We start from the raw sequence: 24,754 nt of genomic DNA on the forward strand, positions 1-24,754 counted from the left end.
TGAGTATGCAAAACCACTGTGGCCCTACAAATATCCACCTTTGTGTGTCTTTATAATGGCATGTGTGAGTTTGAGGAGGAGGGTAGACTTTATTTAAGGCTTCCTGACTCCTTTCATATTTTGATAATATTGAGACATAGTATTTATTCAACATGCTAGACAATGCTATACTCATTGAGCATCTCAAGCACTGTGCCACTATCAAAGGTACAGGACTTGATTGGTTCATTTCATATCTCCGAAATAGAACCTTTTATGTCAACATAGCCAACCTATTTTCTTCTTCGTCTACTCTGAGGTGTGGAGTCCTCCAGGGGCCCATTTTAGGGACTGCATTATATATATATATATATATATATATATATATATATATAAAATTAATTTTGTGTGTGTGTGTTACCTCTGGGACAAATAATACGTAAATGTCACATTTCTTTCATTGCCATGCTGATGACTTGCAGTTGTATCTTCCCCTGAGGCCTGGCAGTTAATGCTCCTTGAAGAGGTTCAATGAGTGGATCATGAACATTAAAACGTGGCTGTGCATTAACTTTCTCCAACTAAATGATAGTAAAACCCAAATTAACTCAAAGCTATCTAGCAAACCTTGGATTTCTTACCTCTTATGTTAAATCCCATGCAAAAGATTTTTGATGTAGAACTTAATTTGACAATTCAATTCTCACCCCACACAACAAGTATGAAAAACAAAATGTATTCATACTTTTATTTCTTCTTGCCTGGATTACAGTAATAGCATGTATGTTGGAATGTGCTGGTCATCGCTAACACGTTTACATCTAGTTCAGAACAGTGGCCTGTTTTCTTACGGGTACAAAGAAGTGATCATCCTTGCAACCACTCCTAACTGTTCACCGATCATCACTAAAGTTGAAAGGGCACCTTTTCAACTGCAACAGCAAGACAGTTTACCAGTTGACCTTAGAAATGCCTTAAAAATCCAATCATAAAACAATTTTATTTGATGACACCTGAATGCATTTTGTCTGTGAATATTGTATGTTATTCGTTCTATATGTGCCTCATTTAGAGTGGTGTGTACTAGCTGGGAAAGATATTTTATTGTATCTTATGTACAGCACGTTTGTCAACACTGTTTTTAAATGAGCTATATAAATAAAACGGACTTGAACTTATTCATTAGCTTGAAGACTTAATTGAACTCTGTCCACCATTCTTAGATATGTTTATGCAAATCTAAATTGCATTTTTAACTTGTTTAAGCAAAGACACTGTTGTGGGATAAATCAGACTCTTTCCTTTTTTCCGGTGGAAAAGCTCAGGAGATTAGACATCGTGACTGAAATAGGAAATAAACAACAGCTTTGAGCAGCACCTTTGGTCAGCCAGTTTCCTTTACTCGACCCTCATTAACTGCTGGAAGCACTCAGAAGATTCTTAAAACCCTACTTAACTCCCAATCACATTGTACAAAGTATCAGCGTTAAACTACAACATTTAATTAATATTGTTAAAAACTTTTAAATATTGCTACAAACTTGAAAATGATTTAGATTTTTTTAATGATTTTTTTAAAGTTTATGTTTAAGCTGATTAAAGCTGCTTCAACAGGGTAGCAATGGAAAAGCTGAAAGAATTGTCAGTAATACGATATAAACTATTTCATCATTATTTGTCTTGTCTACTCAAATAACCCCTTGCTACAGTACACATCAATCATGATTGAGGCTGTTCCATATATTGCGATTTGTCATGCTACACTTTTTCTCCATTTAAATATTTTTTAGAGGAGTCAGAAATGTTGCCTGCATCATAATAGAGCTAGAAAGACCTTCTCTTTAATGTATCACAGAAGTTTGTTTCATCAACAATAGATAGCATCATTCTGCTCAATGCACTACGGCATATACAAATAAGCACCACAATATCCCAAAAACTATCCTTTGGTTTCCTATTTCCCAATTTCAATAGTCTTGTGTGTCAGCTGCAGTCAGTGTAGTGGCCATTAGGTTCTGACCAGACAAGCCTGTGGAATCATCTCATGGCCCAGTGCTTTGTCTTGGACATATTTTCTGGTCTGCTGAGATGGTACAGACCCACGTGACCACGAGCCAGTGTAGGCTTTCTGAAATAGCCATACTAAATTATGGGTTTGGGCTGGACCCAGTGTGAGGAGAGCCTGAAGTCTGCAGTAACACACTGTCTATGAACACTGGTAGTTATTCCATATGATTTCAGTTCAGTACCTTCCTGTTTGTGAGGAGTCTGTCAACCTTGCTAATGTTTTCCTACTCATATCTTTTTTTTTTTTTTTTTTTTTTTTTGGTTGAAACCACAGTCTGACTTTTCACTTTTTACTATTCCGGGCTTTAGTTTGGTAGTATAAATGGAAGCCTATCAACAAACCACAGCATTCTGAAGTATGAGGGCCCACAAACAACTAGCTACTAGACATGAAGAGAAAACTTATATAAACCTTGTAGTATCAACTATATATAGTTATGACACGTCTTTATATGACATGTCTTACTGAAAGTTCTTTACATTTTGCACATTTAAATTCTTCTGTGTGTTGCAATTAAATAAATCACAACATGGAGAGTTCAAATCGATGGACTGAAACTGTGACTTGTTGATGATGTCTCTGTCTCCTCCACACCAAGCTCTAAAACTTGGCTTCAGTGCAGCGCATCCTGTCAGACATATTACCAACTCCCATTTCCAGAGCTCTCCCTCTGAGACAGTCCTCTTTTTGTAAATTTGATATGCTGCATGAATGAACCTGTTAGTTCAGAGGTGTCATGTCCTTGACATTTCAGTGCTGTGAGATATCACGCCATGTAATTATTTCAGTTTGATACCATTTGTTTCCTGGCTGATAGAGAATTAATCAAAGCAAAACCAAGCAATCGAAACTGTCACAGTTGAAATGATCTCTCTAAATAACTACAAACAATTAAAACATTTTGAAAAATAAAATCTGCAAGATGTGTCTCATATTTATTTCATGCATATACTGTTGATGTGCAAGGTGAAATGTGCTATAAGGCTGATTGATGGGAGTTTTAGATTTTAATTTTATGTTTTAATATTTGCAGTAGCTTTTGCAGTATTGTACAGAGTATTTTTTTTTAACTTGTTATGAATGATAAAAATGATTACATTTCTATTTGGCTCTCTATGGTATGTGGTACTACCAATATATCATCATTTTTCTTTCTATTTCATCAACCTGTAATGAAAAATTCAATTTAGTGCTGGTTTCAGAAAGAATGTCAACTCATGCAGTTCAGCTAGGGGTTACAGTTATTGTTTTGTATACACTGGCACAGGCTGTGTGTGTTCTGTCATAGTATTGTCTGTTACACACACACACACACGCAGAACGGATACTACATCATATTTAACAAGCTATGAGTTTCCTTAAGCTTAGTTATCTTCAGTAGCCACAAGAGTTGTAGGATGTAGAGACAGACCTAAACAATGAATACATTTAAAGGAGTCAGACAGGCAATGGATTAGGTTATTGGAAGTTGACTGAATCTATAATCAGCCTTAAAGTGCTTGAGGTTCCATGACTCTGAAAGTCCCCTCTACAGCTGTGCAAATGTTATGAAGTACCTGAAAACAGATATGTGAACACCAAAAACAAGTTTATCATTGCTTTGATTTAACTGTAATTCTCCCTTTGAATGGTATGTTAGATTGAAGTTGGCCTAGCAGATAGACACAACCCACTTTCCTAAAATCTTCAGCAGATTTGGTTATATGTAACATCTGTGTCAATATTATGAAATCTGTCGTTTGTTCTTTTTAAATCTCTCCTCCATCTGTGAACAGTCAGCCGCAAAAACACTCAGGTGGGGTGTGGGTGTGGGTTCTCTCTTAAATAGTCAGGGCCTCTTAGTAACTTCAGAGATCATGGTGGTTTTATTGTCAAGCTCATTTAAAACTGTTTGAATAATGATGAAATTAAATAAATATTTTATGCTGAAATCGCGTTTATAATGCAATTAGTTTACTTTACGTACTATTATTGTTATTATTAACGTTAGACTTAGTGTGCACTTGGTCGTGTAGAGGGTGTTTCCGTCTCCTCGCCTGAAGTTTATTCGCACTTCGGGAGGAACCATTCCCTGGGTCCCCCTCCGTCTCCACGTCTCAGCCTCTGTCTACAGACCCTGAGATCCACTGAGCATTAGGAATTAACCCCGGGCCACTGCAGGACCTCAGCAAAAAGCACATCTCAGGTACGTGCTCACAAGACGTTACATTTGATCTACGTGACTGCCCAGGGCTGTAGCTACGTGTAATTTAAGCGCATTGGAGTATTCAAGGGGCTTTATCGACCCCGTTGGTTTTGTTTGGATTTTTTGATTGCAGCGGACGGTTTAGCACTAAATTGTGGTAGAGACGTCGCTGAACGCTGGCGGTGGACCCTGGACTAGACAGCATGCATGAACTTACTGAATAACGGACCTAATGATAAAATATCACAGACAGGTCTGCAGGACAGCAAAAACTGGGGTAGCCTAAGTTAGCTAGCAAGCAGAATGTAAAAGGACGGCGCACTGAAATAATACATTTGCCAGGGGCGCGTTATGCTGCGTAACTATCTCTGAAAGGTATAGCGCTGTGTAATTTGCGCTCGTTTCTAGGATGTAAACATAGTTTGCTCAAACGGCAGGAGGCTAGCTAACGCTGTCTGGGTGCTTCGGGGCTAATGCGGGACCTCCAGCACTGCACCGGACAGGTCAGCCTGGCTAGAAGAGAAAGGTAAGATGTTTGCTTATTTCCCAGCTAAATCACAGCGGGGAAAGTTACAGCGCTGCTGCCATTAGTTTCCTAGGTTAACTAGGTAGATACCGTTTCTGGCGTCGATGCACATGTAACTATAGCTCGGTTATTTGAGAATGCAAACAATCTATAGTAAAACATGTTGAAAAGACTTTGAAATAATTTCGATAGTGTTCGTTGCCAGTTGTCCAGTTTAGCTGGCTAACCGCCAGGAAAACAGTTGTTATTGTGTGTTTTACACCAGGTGGTCACAGAAATAACGTTACTTCAAAGGGCAAACGTGTCTCCAAAGACCGCGGGAAATAACCTGTTCCGTAAGTGTCAAACTCACGGGATGCCGTTACAGTAATTACCGATCAGGGAAGTGCGAGGTCAGCGACCCTTTCCCGGATGGCTACTTTAGCCATTAACGTGCTGTCAAGGTGTAAATGTGAGTTTAGGATCTTTTCAGTTTTCCATTATCGACTTTCCTCCCTCCGTGCCTCTAAAGGAAAGAACCTAGATTCATCTTGAGAGGCCGCTTGTCTAAAGAGCATTGTTGCATGACCAGAACTAGTGGGTTTTATCACTTTTTTGAAAACATTGAATGGCTCTCAGTTTGCAAACATATTCTATAAAACTGCATTTAATAGTCCCTAAAGTGAATGTTGCACATTTGCACCCTAGATGCACATGAATCCTTTGCATTTACAAACCCTCAGGGACACAGAAAGCAGGAGACAAATGGAAGAAAGTGCTGAGAACAAAAGAGTGTCAATGTGCAGATGTCACGTTGAGGTCAGGAGAAGTGCTGCTCATGCAAAAACCAAGAAGCACCACATGTGAAAATTGTTGGCGTTAACCCGAAACACCTTTTCCAACTAGACTCACAGTTAGTTTCTAACTCTAACTGTGAACACTTTCTTCTCTGTGAAGATGAGTCTACTGCCTGTCAGCTGTGAGCAGAATCTTAATCAGTAGAGTTGGGCAGAATATATATATATATATATATATATATATATATATATATATATATATATATATATATATATATATATATATAAAACCAAGCACAAAAAGGAAGGAGAGGCTTTGAAAATGAGTTATCCTGTAGCACATTAGGCCTATGGGGAAAACCGAGTGGGATCTGTTTCCTGGTAATAGATAGTGGGAGCATGCTTTTGCACTTGGTCACCTAACGGTTCAGCCGTGAGTAGTAGTGGTGAGCTTTTGGCGTGGCTGAGCGTTTATGATGAAACCTTCTGACCTAGACCTGACTTCTGTTGCATTTTGAATTTGAGCTGGGAGACATGTTGCAGGGGTGTCTGTCAGTGACAGGTGGCTTGCTTGTGTGTTCTTGCTTCTGCTTGTCTTTTAATGTCTTTTAGAGTCATTTGCAAGATGATTGCTGATATCAGAATGTGCTCTGTGGCAAGGAGACCTTGTCAACAAAAAACAAAATCGCTGTGTTTTTAATCTAATGTTCTACTGCTACAAATGTCTTTCTTCTTTGTTAAGCCCAGTTATGTGCATTCCACAGCATTATCTAGTAAAAACTGAGTTATTGTGTGAACCCAACAAGAACATAATGTACCAAGCATCTCCAGTCAAGGGTTTTCCAATAATTTCAGACCAGCACCAACCAAACTCACAAACAGATAATTCCTGTAATATGTTCCTAATCTAGCTAATCTTGCTAACATATAGCAGCTATATATTTATTTGTGACAAAATGTAATTATGTGGCCTAGAGGGAAAGTGATTTTAAAACATTTTGAAACAATTGTATACCAGTAATTTTAAAACAACTTATTACATTTCTTAATAATTTATTGTATGTCAATAATAAAAAAAATACTTTGTCATGTATCTCATTTCGTTAATGTGATATGTTGCAGCATGAGTGAGTTGCAAGTGGAGAAAACAAGGATTTTTAATAGGTAAAGAATGAAACAAACAACACCCATCAAGTGAGTCCCTAAGGACATGCAGGTCTCGTAGGCGAATGGCGTCAGAGAGCGTCATTGTGAAGCAATGGACTCAGGCACCCGTGGGGATTAAACAGGTGAAGGGCAATGAGAGACAGGTGTGTGCACCGATCACTAAACGGGTGATTGTGAGCAGGGAAGTGGAATGTGATCGATGTATGGCCTAACTTAAGACTCCAGGACTTCCTGAATCCCAGTCTGAGAGCCATTGGTGTAAATGAGCAGTCATAGGCCATGAATGGCTTCAGAGCTTATTCCTGTGTAATAATGACAGTAAAGCCTATCCAGTGAGTGGAAATGTCAAAAGGGCACAGTCATTTTAATGGTAGAGGCTGAAGTGGTCATGCCTCTGGATGACTTTTTATCACTGAGTTAAGGCATCTTACGAAAGCTCAGATTGAGGGAGTATTGTGTCAGAGGCGCTGTGTTCTCGTAGGGACACTCCTGAAGAGGGAGGAGTCCGGGTTCTCCCACAGAGAAAAAGGGTGGCGTCTGTGTTTGTCTGTGTGGTCCTTTCGTATGAGTGCAAAATGGTGAGTAATTGACTTGCACTGTGCGTGCGTGCGCCTATGATTTAAATACACTTTGGTCGTGGAGTGAGAGTGCTGTGCAAGTGAGAGTATCTCTTTAGCTCCAGCTGCATAGGAAGGGCTGGTCTAATTCCCCAGGGGTACTGGCAAGATTCTGTGACTCATTGTTTTTAAAGTTCTTTCCTACTAGTTCATCATGGAGATGGGGAATGTTGTCTAGATATATACTTACACAGCCTGGATAAACAACTTAATGTTGTTATGTAATTTACAGGGGGGCATGATAAGATATAACAAGGTGATAATGTTTTCTCTGGAAGACTACATACACGTTTGCTATACTTTTTTCCACAAAGCATGACCATAAAGGTTTACTCAAATTACAGTTACATTAATTACGTTATGTACAATGACTTTATATTAGAATGTATTTATGTGCTTGTGTGACTATGAAATCTATGAGCCTTGGCTAGATGACATTGGTTAGATGTGCTTTTCACAATCCAATGGTTAATTCAATTAATATCTAATTAGTATAATCCAGACATTTTGGGTGATTTTAATGCAAAGGCTTTGTCCCCATATTACGATATTCAAATCTGATTAAGCCTGTGTGTTGTGTCTTTACCATGTGTGTTACTGAGTTGTTTGTATGGCAACACCCCCCAAGCAGAAAAAATCATAACACCATGATAGACAGGTTTATGAAGAGCCTTGGTGAAAGTGCATGCCTAGGTTCAGTGTGAGCGTCCTCCACTCACATCCTACTTTCAGCAGTAATGAAAAAAGTGTCATCCTATTTTTAAATGCTTTCTGGTTCTTATTGTCGTGCAAAGTGCAACCATATGTAGAGTGGTATAAACTGGGTTATTTGTTGTAATTAAAAATGATGAATGGTGGGTTGCTTGTGTTTGTGGCATAATGATTTGGTGGAATCATAGAGTGTAGTCCATATACCCAAATGGAACACATATGGACTGTAACACTCCCTCTCTCCTGTGGAGTTTCTGCTAGTCTAATGAATTACTCCAGCATGATTGGGCTCTGTAGAGGAATACAGCTATTTGATAAAGATGTACTATTGTAACTGAGTTGATCTGTTCCCCTCTCCTGTAGTAACCTCTATTAATGACTTATTAATGACCCGTTTTATCAAAGTCACAAAAACAGAGATTTCTCTCTTGTATAATGACCCTCAGAGTCATAATCTATATTTTCTAAAAAACAAAGTTATCAGAACAGTTCTAATTTAACATTATTGGAAAATTAATGATTCATAATTATTCAAAATAATTATTCATATTCATTCTAGACAAAATGAGGAAACAATGTTTTAAAGCTGGACCCGCATTTAACAAATGTTCATTATTTTCCACAACATATTTAGGAAAAAGATGTTTGTTTAGACCATAATATTTGACAAATTAAAAGTTTAATTAGCTTAGTGCTTATTCCTTGATCTTAGCCCTTTGAACTGATAAACTTTGTCAATGTCTACTCAAGGTAGCCCGAGCTTCTTGATGGATGCTAATTATGAACAAAAACATCTTGGCACTGAGAATCAGTTTGACAGAATAAGCCGTGCTTTTAGTCATTAGTCATAAACCATAAATCAAGTTCAAAACACTGAATTTTATAGGGACCATTGCCGTCTAAATCACACTATCTATCGATCTAGGTCTGGAGACCACATCTTTGCCAGAGTTTCTCCCTTTTCCAAGCTAGCTCTTTGTTGTAAATGTTATCGTATGTTTTTCTTGGATCAGATTTTTTGACTTTGTCTTTGCCAAAGCAAATCTTGACATGCTTCCTTCAATACACACAAGGAGTGTGTGTTTGTTAAACTCAGACATCTCAAGTGACATCATGGAATTATCACCCAGTATTGCTAGAACTGGACTGTACAGATGCAGTATAGTTTCCTTGTACTGAACGTCTGTATTGGCCTTAGTGCTGTGTAGCTTTTGACCTTGCAACTGTAGTTAATTCTTGATACAAGGACTTCAGCTTTGGGGCAACACATGTTGTGGTATGACATCACTACTGCCTTTTTGAAATGCAGTAAATGATCATTTGGACAAGCGTTCTTTAATTAGCAATTTTATTATTGATTCCTCTTGGGAATATTCTACATGACTAAATGGGGTTGAAATGCTACATGAGGCTGAAATGCAGTTCATCCCATTCACTGGCCTCTTGTTTAGGCTAACTGTTGAAAGCTTGGAGAATGATAAGTATTTGAAAATCTCTTAAATCGTGAAAGTTGCTGTGAAATGTAGGGAAATGACGTGGGCCTGAGAAACAAAAGCCTGAGTTCTGTGTTTTGCAGTGTTAGTTCCACCCTGGAAAAGCACTGTTTCCTGCTTTGAAAACCCTTGTTTAAAAGTGCCAATTTAATTACCATCGTTTGAAAGTCATCTGCTTACTTGTACTCCATTGCTCAAAAGCTGCTTTTCAGAAAAGGAAAACATTAGTAACCATGGGCACTACCTAAACAAAACTTGGGCAGTGGGTTACTTCAGTTTTTACCCAAAAGCGATAGATTAGGACCTGTTTATGTGTAAAGAAAGCCCTGGGCAATTTGGCTGGCATTGTCATCAGGAGGCCCACAGCTCTGACTCTTTTTGAAAGGGTCTCACTGTGTTGTAAATGTTTTTGGTTCTGAATGTGGGTTAAACCATGGACCAAAGTTGTCTTTAATCTTAACCTTCAGAACTTTCAGAAAACTCTTCAAAAACAGAAGTCAGGGTTTTGTGTCATGCTTTGTCAGCTTGCTGAGCCAGGATGCAGTAAAGCATCAGTACCTGAGTTCAAAACAGATTTTCCTTTAGAACAGTGAAAGGTCTTCCAAAGTCAAATAACATCTAAATATTGGTGATTTGCTGTGAGGGAAAAAACCCCCCATAATATTAGTTTTATACATGTTGAAAAATTAATGCAGTTTTTATTAACCAGAATCTTATTTCTTGTGGAGCCATGTTTGATACTGTCAGGGACATTCAGTACTGATTACTTTAATATTTTCACATTTTTTATATTTTGTATCATCAAACAATTTTATTAAACTGCAAATCAAAGCTTGCTTTGAATGTGCTATATTGTATGTACCATAGTGATCATGCAAAAGGCTTGTGATATCGAGAATGTCACATGTATGTTAAGGTTTTGACTCTACTATTTTGATGTCAATTGCTGAATAAATGTTTCATTTCTTCTGTAATTTTTGCTTCTATCATGAAATCTATGCAGGATGAGGAATACTTTGCAGGGTGAAAGTTGGAAGAGTAAAAAAGAATAAGAGAAAAATCATTTAGGGGAGTTCTGCTAAGGAAGAGACTTCATGCAGTGAGGATCACTTCCTCCTTTTTGTACATGCGAGGGGCTGATACAAGCCAGTCACGTCTTACAGTGAGTGCATCGCTGCTATTTTCCCTTGAAGCATGCACATCCTCAGGAACAAGAGGTTGGCCCCTATGATGTCACAAAGTAAACAATGATCCAATCGGAATCGGTGCATGTGCACCTTGTTTTCAGGGCATCTCTCTTACATAGCGTGTAGTTCAATGATCGGATGTGGCTCAAATGGAAAACTTTTTAATGGACAGAATGAACATGCTGTTCTGAGGGTGTTTAAGTGAATTTTTAAAAATCTGAAGTTGCTTTCATGGGAAGCATATATGACTGTCTACTCAATATGATTTAGACAAAAGATTGCACTTATTTGCAATGTCCATGTATGACTATGGCAAGGCCAAATCAAGACACCAGTGCTCAGTTTGGTGCATCAGTTTAGTACGTCATTAAGTTGCAAATTGTGCTCCTTTCAGCGGGTAGTCAAGAATTGTATTATTTGTATTCTCTATATTGCATGTATCATTGCATATGCATGAAACTGGCCCATGGCTACATGTGTTTAACATGTTTCACGTTTAAGGGTTTAATTAAATTCTTCAGTTTGAGTGCCTTACTTTTTCAAGTTGTTTTTTATTATACCTTTTGCTTGTTTTCTCCATCCTCGCCTCCTCTTGCACTCATAAACATACTCCGCAAATCTCACCCAGGCTATGAATAAGGAGATGACACCAAACTGTCAGGGTGGCGGTTCTGGGCTTTCTGTTGGCCTGATGGGAAGGCAGGTGTAAAGGAGAGGCCAGATGCCCTCCAAAAACACACAAACACACACACACACACACACACACACACACACACACACATACCTTAAATGTGATTTATTGATGATTGAGAGTGGGGCTTTGTGCACATCATAACCTGTAGTGGAAGGTAGCCCCTTAGCTCCTGTGCAGGAAGCGGGTCCATCCCGCAGGGAGGTCTTATTTTAATCCGCTAACTGGTATGGGATTTTGCAAGGAATTAAACTCTACAAGGAAGTGTTTATCAGTGTTGCTTGAGGAAATCTGTTTTTGCAAACTTGTTTATATGCTTCCTGGCTGTCGTGGCCTTGGGGATTGCTTTTGAATGTTTCTACTTTGTCATTGTTTTGAGTCCTCACAACTCTGCCAGCTTGGCCTAGTAGTGGGCAGCCTGTGCTGAAGTGTGGTTCTCTCTCCATGTCTCTCCCTATGAAATGTATTTATTCGCTTTCTAGACCAGATTTTATGCAGTGTAGCCTGATGACATCACTGTTCTACATGTGGTCTTGTTTATTTTTAGCTTGACGCATATGTTAGACATAAAAGCGGGACATCATCATCCAAATCTAGAAGATCTGCACTTTTCAGAGAGAAGCTGTGCCCATTATTGGAGCAGCAGCTACGTAAAATCATCTAACATTTTTAGTATCACTCAATGGCACAATGGCCTGAGTGCAGCGCAGAAAGCTATTCCTGTTTGCGAAAATCGGGGTGTGTGAATGCCGTCAAATGCTGAGACCCTTGCATAAGAGGGTGACTGTATATCTAAATTATATTTTCCTGTTAACACTGTGCTTTGTTTTGTGTTGTTTGCGGTGTTGTGGATGTCGTGGAGGTTCTGGAGTAAAATGTGCCTCATGGTGACTGGATGACCAGGTCTTGATTACTAGTGAAGTCTTGCCTTCCAGACATATCTGTTGTCAAAGGGAAGCATATGGCTGAGGGGCATTATGTAGTATCAGGTTCTCAAATGTTCGTGACTCACCCATCGAGGACCTTCTCTCTCTCCACTGCATGTGTGCATATTTGTGTGAGTTTATCTGGGCATGAGTGAAGACGACAACAAAAAACAAGATTATTGTTCTAGAGGCCACTTTCTTTACCTTGTTGCTTGTTACAGTGTAAACCTTTGCTCTCAAATATGTTGACTTGTACAGTGCAAATCCCCCATATCCAAGAGGATTGTAAATATCTTATAAAAAATCTATAAAAAAATCACACATGCAATATACAATACCGCAATAGATATGCGATATAGAACTAGCATGTTCATTTCTGACTATGATTGTAACATTGTCTAACAAATTGTAAACTTGTCTGACAGCTCCTTAACATACAGCACATGATACTTCATATTCATTTGAAAGAACATGAAGCTATATTCCTTGTAAAGACTTATACCCACCTTGTGAAAGACATTAAGGTCGGATGCAAAGTTTAAGAGGTATAAAATGTGTGTAAATGAGACATATATGAATAACAAGTCATTGTATATGAAAGGGACCATAATCATTGAAAAAATGTTATTATAAATTCATTGTATATTTTATATACCTTATTTTAAATCAAATGGTCTAAAGTAAAAAAAAAAGAATCTAAAAGACATTAATTTGTGACCTCTGCATCCACTACACAAATGAGTGTCATGTGAAACATGCACTTACTGTTTCACTTGCAGAATATTATTTCATGTTCTTCCAAATGAATTTGAAGTTAAATTGGAGGTGGTGTCACCAAACGAAAGTCAAGAGTCAATCCTCCAAGACTAACAGGTTTAAAGTTCTGAAAGAGAGGTAATCACATTAGTGCACTCTTGTGCCCGGAGAGTATGGTGTCCCACAGTCAGGGCCTCACTGAAGCACATCTGTGTGTGAATAAGGGAATGTGCTCAGGTACAGTTAAGGACATTGGAGGTTAAACCTTTTCCCAAGAGTTTTCCAAGAGGATTTACACTACAGCAGTAATAAGTGTATTTTTTTGGCATGGTACTAAGGAGTAACATTTCCTACACTATTGGAGTTGTGCTTGGGTAGGAGAGGCTAATCCAGGCATCTACTATAGCACTGGAGCAGTGTCCATGTAGGAGGTGCTAATCCAGGCATCTACTCTAGTATTGGACTGGTGTGTAGGTAATAAAGGCTAATCCAGGCATCTACTACAGTACTGGAGTTGTGTTTAGGTAGCAGGGTCCAGACTGGGCATCTCCAGGCATGCTCTCTTACACATCCCTACTTTCCTGCAGAGGTTTAGGAATATAATTTGATTCCCCTATATAATTTAGATGCTCCTGAAGGCTAAATTAGCTCCATGTCAGGTGTACTAGATTAGTCTTGGAAGTATAGGGGTGGATCCAAAGGAGTAATAATTACAGAGGTTATAGAAACAAATTAAGTCTTAGAATTATATTATTATATTTGAACTTTAGCTTCAGTAGATTAAGAGAATAACAGTATTCCTTGTGCTGGTGTGGTGTCTGATTACCATGTGTGTGTTTGTGCTTGTGTGGGTGTTTGTATGCGCGCGTGCGCGCACGTGTGTGTGTGTGTGTGTGTGTGTGTGTGTGTGTGTGTGTGTGTGTGTGTGTGTGTGTACGTAGGGGGAGGCAGGAAGGCTAGAAATGTTCATTCTCTACAGATGTTCTCTGTGTGGCGTGGTTCCTCACTGTGTTAGTGCACCAGTGTAATGTTCTCAGTTTTCAGGCATAATGCATAACGCTTTAGTGCACCAGTGTAATATCATGTTGTCACTTTTCAGACATGTGTACTGATAATGTCCTGCCAAATGTGGCATAAGGCTATAATCACTCTGCAGTTTAGAAAAGTTACATGGAGATTTAGAGACTAGTGAATGTGTTGTCAAAGAGCAAAGCAAAGGCCAGAAATTTCTAACCTTGCATCAATAAATCACATTTAGTGTTCATATTTGTTCTCTTTTGGATACAATACCTACAGTTCTTTGCCTTACTGGGTTACGTAAAGTGCATTGTGAGCATTGTTTCCTGCTTGAATGGTTTGGGTTAAGTATTATTGCTGTGCTTAAATAAAGGTGGCGGGTGAGAGGAGAGAGGGTAATCGGACAGACAGGCAGACAGACAGCCATTGAGAACTGTCTCTCTTATTTTAAGATGGGGCCTTTTTGGTTTGATTGTCTTCCCTTTGGGTAGAGGGAGCAGTCTTCACATGAAAGGGATTTGGAAGGATAATCATGTTAATGGCACAGTTCTCTCTCTCTCTCCCTCTCTCTCTGTCTCTTTCTCTTTACCTCTTTTTCTCCCTCTCTCTATCTCTCTCTCATCCCCCCTTCCTCCACCCCTCCCTCCCTCTCCCCATTCCATTTTTTTCTTGTCTGTTTTCACAGTCATGGCCTCGTCTGTACAGCTGTTCCTAGGCTTGCCTCGTCTGGGCTACATGTAGAAGTGTAACAATATCCTCGCACACACCTCGGGCACCTCGGCACCTCGGCACAGCCATGTACAGCGTGGAGGACCTTCTCATCTCTCATGGATACAAAGTCAGCAGCAAAACCAGCGTCCCACCTTCACACTCGTCCACATCCCACGGCGTGACCACGGATGAACAGGCAGCGGGGCGGAGCAGCAGCCGGTGTGAAATGGGTGAGAAGCGGATGGGACACGGCATTGTGAATGGCTTCAAGGCTGACTGTGTTTATGGCAGCAGCGGTGCTGGGCAGACTCCGTCTAGGGGCGGCCCCTGTGACATAGAGAGCAGGGACAGGAAGCAGAGGACAGAGGAAGATGACAATGGTAACCTAGGAGATGGACATTCAGCCAGAGACAGCCTGACCACAGACAGTGGGTGAGTCAAAGTAATGTCTTGTCTCCCTCTTGCTGACTCTTGCTACGTAACCAGCCCTGTGCCTGTTGTCATGCTGTTTTCCTACTTTTTTTTTTTTTTTTGATGTCGCAGCAGCTGAGGTTTACACTGTCTGGGGAGATGGACTGTGTTATGTAAATGTGGCACCTGTCAAGGACTTTTCCTCAGCTATAGGACAAGACACTGACAGCTTAATCCTGAGTTTGTCCCTCTCTGTCTCCCCTTTTTTCCCGCATCACGCTTCTAACTAACTTTAATACAACCAGAAGGCGTCATCTTTACCAAACACCTTTCTCTTGTTCTTGTGCTTGCCTGCTCCCATCTCTTTCTCAATCTGAGGTGCTTTGTTACTGATACTCTCATTAACTGTGTTCTGTGACTCCTTCAGTATGCTGTGTGATTTGCTTCTTGCCACCTGGGACTGTTGCATTGTAAACAGTGGTGTAGTGGGACAGCCTCTAGCACCTCTTGCTGTGCACACTGAATGCTTCAGGCAGACCCACTGGAAAACTGCAAACTCCATGAGGCTTCAGTCAGATCAATATTCTATTCCTTAAAGCTTATGTAACATTAACATTAATAATACATGATGAATTCTTGTGTGAACGTCGTTAGGTTGCTAATAATAGTACAGCGGTTTTGCAGGCAGAGTCGGTGCAGAGCTGACTTGAATATTGGATAAAAATTAATGAAGGCATTTCATGTTTTGTATTAGCACCTACAAGATGCAGTGTATAAAACATCGTCATTAATCAAAGATAGCCTCTGTGTTACCCTTATTAATTAATCTGATTAGTTTTTACTGATTAGGTTTCATGGTCTTTGGAACTTGATTTCCAGCATTAACATTGCTTCCACATTGACACACATATAGATCACAGTATTTTAAGATTCTCCCCTGAATTGAGGTCAGGGTTATTACACATGCAGATCAGACACCCTCTGCAGTCATGTGGTAGTTAGAGTTGACTGTCAGTGCTGACTCAACCATTTGCTTTTGGGTAGAGTTAATTCATTTTGGTTATTACCTCAAAGCAAATGTTTGCATGCGGACCACAACGCCTAACAGACTCTGCATCTAAGAGTTGCATTTATGTTGTGTATGGTGTTTCCATGGCATACTTTTACTTGGTAATGCGATATGGTTGTTCTGCTCATAAAAAGTTATTTTTAGGTGATATTTTCTCTTATGAAATTAATTTCAGACTTGTTTAACATTGTGTTTTATTGATTCAGATTCCCTGAGAGCCACAGAGGACTGCACCCTCAGGCCAGACTAGACCGGGAGGTATCCTGTTCGCGGAGGCGGGGCCAAGACTTTAATGCAATCCTGGACTACGCTGACTTTAGGGATCCCCATGGAAAACGATCAGACATTCCGTCTAAGGCAGAGGGCATGCGGCGAAGGCCAGAGTCAGCTTTGAGCTCCGAGGAACACTGTCGTGAGAGGCAGCGTAGAGCAGATAGTGCACGCGCCAGAGAACGTGAACTAGCCCTGTACCAGTGGAGGATGGCAGCAGAGAGGAAGTACCAAAGCCTGGGAACTGAAGAGTGGCGTCCAGCTGTGGGAATAGGCAGACAAATGTCTGAAAGTGAAGGTGACAGATGGGCACAAGAGCAGCGGCGGCCCCGAACAGCAGAGGGCGCTGTTCCATCCAGAACCAAAGCCAAATCCCAGTCACTGCCCAGAATGGCCATTCCCTCGGACAGTGTACAGTACTTAAGCACGTCACTTCCTGGTCAGGATCCATATGGAAGCTACCGGATAAATGGGCACCAACCACGGGAACCTCACAAACGTAATCTCAGTGAGAGCGGGAGTAGGGAGCGGTGGAATGACAACGGAAGATCGGGAACGCAGTCCGCACCGCCATCAAAGCCCCGCTTCAGCCGACCTCTCAGACCTCCATCATATGAGGTTCATCAACAGATGCGGGGAAGTTCAGAGATGCTCTCGGGAGAATTTATGCCCCATTCCAGAGACAGGACTCCACTGCCCTACACCAGACAAGAGTACTTTGCACAGGTAGCTGGAGGGTCTGGCATGGAGCCTCCGGGTTATATCCCTCCACCGTCCTACAGGAGGCAGCCTGCAGTTAGAGGAGGGCACAGGACTTATGCAGGTTCCATAGGAAACTACCAGTACAGGGGGGACCCATACATGCAGGGACCAGCCATGACAGAAGTCCAGGAGTGGTTCATGAGACAGACTGGGATGTCCTGGCCAGATCATCACAGGGATGGGAGAAGGACTATGCCCTGCAGGCAACATGCCTACCCAGGTTACAATGAGGAGCGAACAGGGAATGTTCAGTATATACCCTTCGATGACCCACGTGTCAGACATATCTCAGGAGTGGGGATTGATGGGAACTCATTAACGGATGCTGACAAAATCAGAAATATCAGAAAAGAGATTCCTATTGCTTCCCTATCTGAGAAATCTTCTGATGACAGTGCCTTTATGATTCCAGAGAAGACATTCAGCAGCACACAAGCAAGTAAAAGCAATATCAGTGATTGTGTTAATGATGTAGTCATGCATAAGGAGGCTTCAGGGCAAGTGAGCAATTCAAAATCAGTATCTGATGAAAATTCCAACAGGTTTACAGCTAGCCATGACTATTCAAATACCTTCCAAATAACATCACCAGAGCAGAGCTCCAGCTCAAACCAGGTTTTCTGTGATACAGTAACACAGGTAAAAAAATTTGAGGCACAAACTGCAGCTGAGAATAAGAAAAACAAGAAGAAACTTAAAGAGACCATGTTCTGTCTAGTGTCAGTTCCAATAAGTGTTATAGCAAGCAAGGAAGCTGCAGATCCAAACAACAATGAAAAAATGCCCAGCTCAGTGGTGGCAGCCCCAGAAAGTTCAGCAACCCAACCTTACGACCAAACCCTCTCAAATATCTCCATCAGCAATGATCTACAGCCAAAGCCCAGCAGCTCCTCAGCCACCAAGAGTTCTGTTGAAGCTCCAGTTAGGAAAGAGACTGTAGATGTTTGGTCTCGTCAAGCAAGTACTGAAAAAGACTTGTGCTATGCAGGATCCTGGCCAGGAGATCAGTATAAAAACCAAGAAACTCAGACAGGCTCTCCTGAGGTTTGCAGAAGTGTCCATCCACCAGGCCACCATACCCAGCCCACATATGACCCTCCATTGTCTGACACCACCACAGACAGTGGAGTGGGCACTGAATGCAGTGCCAACTATAGGTATCCCATGAAAGGCCAAAAGAATCTAAACTTCTCCAGCAACAGTGCATTCTCCCGAATGATGACGGGTAGCACTCTACAGAGTCCAGTTCAGCTCTTCACAGCTTCAACACTGCCATCCCCTGATCACCAGCCTTCACTGACAAAAAGTGCACCCAAACCCCAAGCACCAGATGGCCAAGAGGTTTGGGGCCAGTTTCTGTTAAAACCTGTAAACAGGCGTCCATGGGATGCAATTGGGGAGCTTGAGTCTTTTAACAAGGAGCTGCAAGATCAAAGCATCAAACACCCAAGTATTCACCAGACTATAGAAGACCTGGATGAGGCATTACAGAACATTCTAGAAGTGAGCAACACCTGCACAAAAGATGTTAGACCTGCAAGAATCCCACATAACCTAAAGACGGACGTTGTTAACCGGCCACATTTAGAACGGAGCCCTGAGAAATATTTCAAGAAAGACAATTTGAATATCAGGTCAGACTTCGAGAGCAAAGGTACAAGTGAAGCAGATCGAGAATACAGGGAAGTGAGAAGTGACTTCTTGAGGCCAAAGGAGAGGTTTACAAATCCTGATATACCACAGAGACAACACAATCCTTTACCCAAAGACAGTGGATTTGTAAACTATGAGGTCATGGAGAGAATGCAGGCTGACCCTGGGGTTCAAAGACTGGATATTCCAGTGCCAAAGGAATCTTTACTAAAGGATGTGGGACTGACAGTTTATACAGCGATCCCAGACACAGTGACATCAGAATCACCTGCAGGTTTAAGTCCAGAGTCTCCTATGCTTACCAGCCCCTCTGATAACTCAGAAACATATGAGGCCTTACAGATCACATCATCAGACAGTGGGGGAGATCGAAGCAGAAACAGTCCTGAGTACAGTATGGATCATCGGAGCGCAAAAGACCATAGCTACTTCTCAACTATACTTGACCATGACAAAGACACAGAGATGAATAAAGCGGATACCAGCTCACAAAGGTCCCCTCGCAACCATGTTAACAGAAGTCAACGTTTTAGGCATAGGCTAAGCTACGATGATGATGATTTGTATTCAGATTATGTCGGCTGGAGTAATGAGAAGACATTAGCAGATGAACATTTAGAAACTCTTTTGAGTCAAGAGAAGGCTAACAGTATGCAAACTGAAGATTTTAGCAACCTTTACCAGGTTCAGTGTGCAAAGGGCATTCCTGTACATGAGTCCATTGAACAAAGGGCAGCCAGGATCCTGGGCATTGCAGTGTCAGCTGAAGCCTTGGTAGTAAGTCATGATGATGGCAAGCAAAGTGAGATAAATGCAGATGGAACAAATAAAGCCATCTTTGCTATGCAAACCATGGAGGAAGACCCAACCGAAGACACATGGGATGTGAGTAGAGAGTGTGTGGAAGTGGAACAGAGCTCAGAGCACAGCTATGAACCAAAAATGGAGAAGCAAGATCCAGATGTCGGAAAAGATAATGGCTCTAGAGACGATAAACCTAGTATAGAAAACCATACCATTTCTGTCATGGTGGAACTGCCTGAGTTTCCTCCGGCTAAACTGCGTCTGTCTCTACCAGCGACTGAAGATGAGGAGTTAGCTTTAAGTGTTTGTGGAGGTGAAAAAAAGACATGGAATTCTGCAGAAATGTTTCATGGCCAACCAGACAGGTGTACATCGACTGTACATCCCCCATCTTTAATGTTAAGAAATGAAGAAACGTCTGTGGAGCAGATTACTGCTGTGGTGGAGGGTGAACCAGTATCATATGTCAGCAATTTCATCAAAGAGATGGAAAAAGAGAGAGAAGAAGAGGAAGTGGGGGAGGAAAGAACTGAAAAACTGAATCAAGAGGAGAAAGTACTTGAAGAAGAAAAAGGAATTGTGGAAAGGGAAGTGAGAATAGAGGAGTGGGAAGCTGGCAATGAAAAAGAGAAAGATGATGTCATAAAGCGCGCTGATGAGCCGAAGCAACCACAGAAGGAGGAACTGCAGGAAAATCAGGCCTCAAAGCCTACGTCTCGCCCAGTTCCTCAGCCTCGTAGGGGCAGAGTGGCCAAGAGAGAGATTACCCTCCCAGAGTCCTACAGTGTGACCACTGTTTTGGCTATAGAAGAGGATGAAGATATTCTGTGTGTTTCAGGTTAGTATAGCGTTCCTTTACATAACAATAAATTACCATGGATTAATCTCAAGATGTGGTAGTCAGGTATCCATCACTTATATTTGAATTATGAAAATCTGTATTTTTATGTATTAAGATGAGACACACATATAAATTTGATCAAATTGAATTCAACACTCCAGCTCCATCTTAGAGTAAACCTTCTGCAATACTATATCCAGGGACTACTCCCATACTAAATCTAAAGAGAAATTGCTGTAATAAGTGTTGCCACAGGAGGGAAGCATAGTCCAGTTTATTGAATCTGACAATAATTCCTTGCACAAAACTTGAAAATGGAGAAAATATACAGATCTTTGTTGAGCTTCACCAATATTTCTTTTATTTCCGAGCTTTGCTTCTCACTCAAACTGAAGCCAAGTTGACTTATATTGAGTTGTATTTCTTTTTTCAATCCTCAGACACCTATGATCCTAGCCGAGTTGAGAGGGTGTAAACTTGGATATGGCAACCCAAACTGTCACTCCCTATCACTGTGACCAGGCTGGGATATGTACTACAGTCCACCACACACTTTTTAAAAAAACTTTAACTGGTTTAAAGAATTTAGGAAATGTTACTTTGTACAAGAACTGAGAACACCCATTCCTTATCTGTTAGCATGTTTTTAACATCTTTATTTTACTTATTTTTCAGCAAAACGATGAATGCCATAAGGCTCTGTTTGAGAGAGAACAAGTGACTGTATGAATACAAGCCTTGACATGGGTGTTGGGATATGTGTGTATATATAAAGAGTATAACCTTGAAGGGAGTCAGATTGAGAATTAAATTGTTTTAATAATTTTCTCTGCACCAGCAAATGTTTTTCATGTTTTCACATAATGATTTAATAGTGCCATTAAAAAATAGAAACATGCCAGCTTGACGGCTATAAATTAAATTAAGAACAAAATTCAAATATTTTTATAAGATATATATATATATATATATATATATATATATATATATATATATATATATATACACACCGTCAGATCTGTCATTATGTTGAACTATATTACCAAAGTACATTAGCAAATCCATGTAGCAATAATAAAAATGTTGTTTTCAACTGTGCCATCATAAATAATACAACCTAGATCATAGGTATGATTGACCACTGGAGCTTGCAGAAACACCCTGTCTCATTTGGTCAGTGGCTGCAGCATTGCTGTTGCTAAACAGAGTATAACTAAATCTGTTTCATTTTGACAAAGTGGATATGAGTTTCTTAAACATGTCAGACCTTTAAATATTGAATACGTTACACTTTGCTCAAGTATCTTTTATTGGATTTACACAGATTTATGGTCAATGAAAGCTCCTGGGACCCCAGCATTATAATTCTGGAACTTGGTATATCATTTTTCTCTTTGCTATATTTTTAAATCTTATATGCAATACAAGCTTGTAATTAGCAGTAACCAGCAGGAAATACATCATATCATGTCAAACATGCAAAAACAAAAGAATGTGTATTTATTTTTCTTAATCTTCAGGCTCTACAAATAAAAAAGGCCACATTCTTAAAAAAGAATTATATATATAAACATTTTTTCTTTTTTTTTTTTAAATGTGCAATTTTATCTGCTTGATTACAATCATTTTATGTATGTTTTGAGTGAGTGTGTATAAATCCATTCAGAGGCTGTTCAGCAAATCAGATTCTCGGGTGTTGGTGTGCCTTTTGACACAGTTGTTCGATATCTTGTATGTTGTCTGTACCTCTTACAAGCTGTCATGGCATCTTGTTTGACAAGTTTAATTGGTATCTTGTATACTCAGGATAGGGTATACCAAACATCATCTGTATTATGGCACTATCAGTATATGTTGTTGCTTTGTAAATGTTGTACAATGTAGGCAAATGTGTGTGACCAAACCCACAAGCTACATGAGAACAACAGTATGATTAGCTTTATACTGACCTGCTGAGTTTCATAAACATTAGGGTGACTTGGGCTGCCTAGGACACACACTATGAATGTTTAAGAAAATATTCTGTTAAAAAAAAGAGTAGGCTCTTACACACACGTATCCTTCCTATTTATCATTAAATGGCCATTGTCCTCAGTATACAGTTGTCTCTACCTTTTTTGTAAGTGTTTTTGCAACACAAGTAAATAAGGTATTGCACACAGTCTATATCATTTAATATTCTTTCAATTTCTCATACTGAATTTGTGTGTCCATTTTTGTACACAGTATTGATATATGTTATGTGTTCCCTCAGCATGAGATAAGCAGTGTGTCATGGGTTAAACAGGACTAAGATTTTGCATATTGCATTTGGTACTATACAGTAAAAATCATTATATTTCATAATACTTATTTGTATCTTCCAAAATAAGCTTTGATGGATATTTAAATTCAAAACATTATTTTTAGAATATTTTAAAGGGAAGTGTTTATTATATAGGCACATATTTTAAACACAGTGTTGGGAAAGTGTTTCCTTTGTACATTATAACAAACTATTCATTAATAAACTTTGCATGGACTACCCTCGTTTGTATTCTGGTATCCTAAGGCAGACTCTTTCAGAAATAATGTAGCTACTGGTTGAATATTGGCCATTGAATTTCTTTGGTCAGTGATAAATTGTGCTAAAGTCTGGTTAAATAAAAGGTGTTAAAATATGAGATTATGACAACCATTTAGAAAATCTGTAATTTGTCATTCACATTTTTTCCTCTTTTTTTTATTTTCTTGGTTTTTTTTTTTACCTCAGGTTACATATACCTCAGCTGCCAAGTTTCCCTCTTTAAAGACAATGACCTTTGTAAAAAAAAAAACAAGTTCTGGTAGATTGAACAGTAAAGCTAACATCACTGTTATAGGTCTCCTAGTAGAAATTCATCCGCAAATGCAACTGAGTCATGCAGTATTGAAAAGCCTATCAAATTCCCCCTAATTACATGCAACAGCAAAAGAGTAGCATGTTGTCTGAAATGACATCACTGTGGTGGGAGGGATGTGATGATAGCTAAATGGTTGTAGTATGTCAAAACAAGCAAGTATTGTAAAAAAATGTATTATGATATTTAATATTCATTTGATATTTAATTCAAATAGATATTTAACAACTAATTAAATATCTAACTGAAAGTGAACTGTCATCTGTAGCTGTATGAGTAAGGACTAAATCAATTAACCAATCATACCTTGCTCTTGACAAATAAAAACTGGTGTTATAACAAATTGATTGGTATGCTTTGATATCATAAAACTGAATAGTTTGTATATCTTTTGTCTTGCAATAATTTAATGATGTCCATGAAATATAAAACCTATGTCCTAGCCATATGCCATAGTCATGTGTACTGTTGTAATCTGAGTATAGAGGAACACAGGATCCATTGTATTGGTTCACACTGCAAATCCACTTTTTGTTGACCACAGGGACTCTTGCATGATTGCGGTTTGCACTCTTGTGTACAATGAACAGAGCTCTGACCAGAGGATCAAGAGAATTATACAATTAAGCAGAATGGTATCAGTCTCTGCCCTGTAACAGCATTTGTACAGCTCAGGAATCTCTCCACATGTTGACCCAATCCTAATCTGGTATAAGGACGCTCAGGAAATAAAACGTCCAGTCTGGACTCGAATTTAGAAGGAATTAGACCTTAGGCATAAGGCAAAGCTTATGAAGCATTGCGTTGTTATTGTGTAGAGATGCAAAGCCTGATAGTAGCTTGTTCTTTAGAAAAAAACCTGTTTGTAACAATTTTTGACCTCTTAAATGATAAATGGCTTTATTGTGGAGCTTTTAGTATAGTTTTAAAGGTATTGTTCCATACTCTAATATTGTGCAGTAACTCTCAGAAGTATCTACTTTTATTTATTTAATGAAATATTGAAAGGTTATCCCATCTCCAAGTGTAAATGGTTAGGTCCCTCATGGTTTATGGTTCAGATGTTTGTTCCTGTCCATTAGTTCACATATCTCTCTGATGTTTTATTTGTCTTACTTGTGGCATGCTTTGTCATCTCAAAAGGTCAGCAGTATAAATTAACAGCCAATATTAATTGCAGCAAGTAAATTTAAATGTTGATGGGATGGGCTTTATGTGTGTGTGTGTGTGTGTGTGTGTGTGTGTGTGTGTGTGT

General features: G+C 39.7%; 1 protein-coding gene across 3 annotated transcripts; it reads left to right on the top strand.

Moving 5' to 3' along the window:
* The first annotated feature begins 3,876 nt into the window (after window positions 1–3,876).
* On the top strand, window positions 3,877–23,144 carry jcada (junctional cadherin 5 associated a). Of its 3 annotated transcripts, XM_027027889.3 has the most exons (5): window positions 3,877–4,232; window positions 4,670–4,758; window positions 14,785–15,242; window positions 16,497–20,617; window positions 21,061–23,144. In XM_027027889.3, exons 3-5 carry the CDS (start codon window positions 14,896–14,898, stop codon window positions 21,093–21,095), a joined length of 4,503 nt encoding a protein of 1,500 aa, XP_026883690.2. In that variant the 5' UTR covers window positions 3,877–4,232; window positions 4,670–4,758; window positions 14,785–14,895; the 3' UTR covers window positions 21,096–23,144. The 3 variants fall into 3 exon arrangements, with proteins under 3 accessions (XP_026883690.2, XP_026883689.2, XP_081553887.1); XM_027027888.3 differs by lacking the exon at window positions 4,670–4,758; XM_081697761.1 differs by lacking the exon at window positions 3,877–4,232 and having other exon boundaries at window positions 4,282–4,758.
* Window positions 23,145–24,754: the final 1,610 nt, after the last annotated feature.

This window comes from Electrophorus electricus, chromosome 15 (assembly GCF_041902795.1).
Source record: "Electrophorus electricus isolate QZ-2024a chromosome 15, ASM4190279v1, whole genome shotgun sequence".
Lineage (NCBI taxonomy): Eukaryota > Metazoa > Chordata > Actinopteri > Gymnotiformes > Gymnotidae > Electrophorus > Electrophorus electricus.

Excerpts from the sequence above, each read along its gene's own strand:
- jcada (XM_027027889.3), top strand. The coding sequence starts at position 14,896 with ATGTACAGCGTGGAGGACCTTCTCATCTCTCATGGATACAAAGTCAGC. Across the intron at positions 15,243-16,496 it reads AGCCTGACCACAGACAGTGG|ATTCCCTGAGAGCCACAGAG; the intron begins GTGAGTCAAAGT and ends TTATTGATTCAG. Across the intron at positions 20,618-21,060 it reads AGATATTCTGTGTGTTTCAG|ACACCTATGATCCTAGCCGA; the intron begins GTTAGTATAGCG and ends TTCAATCCTCAG.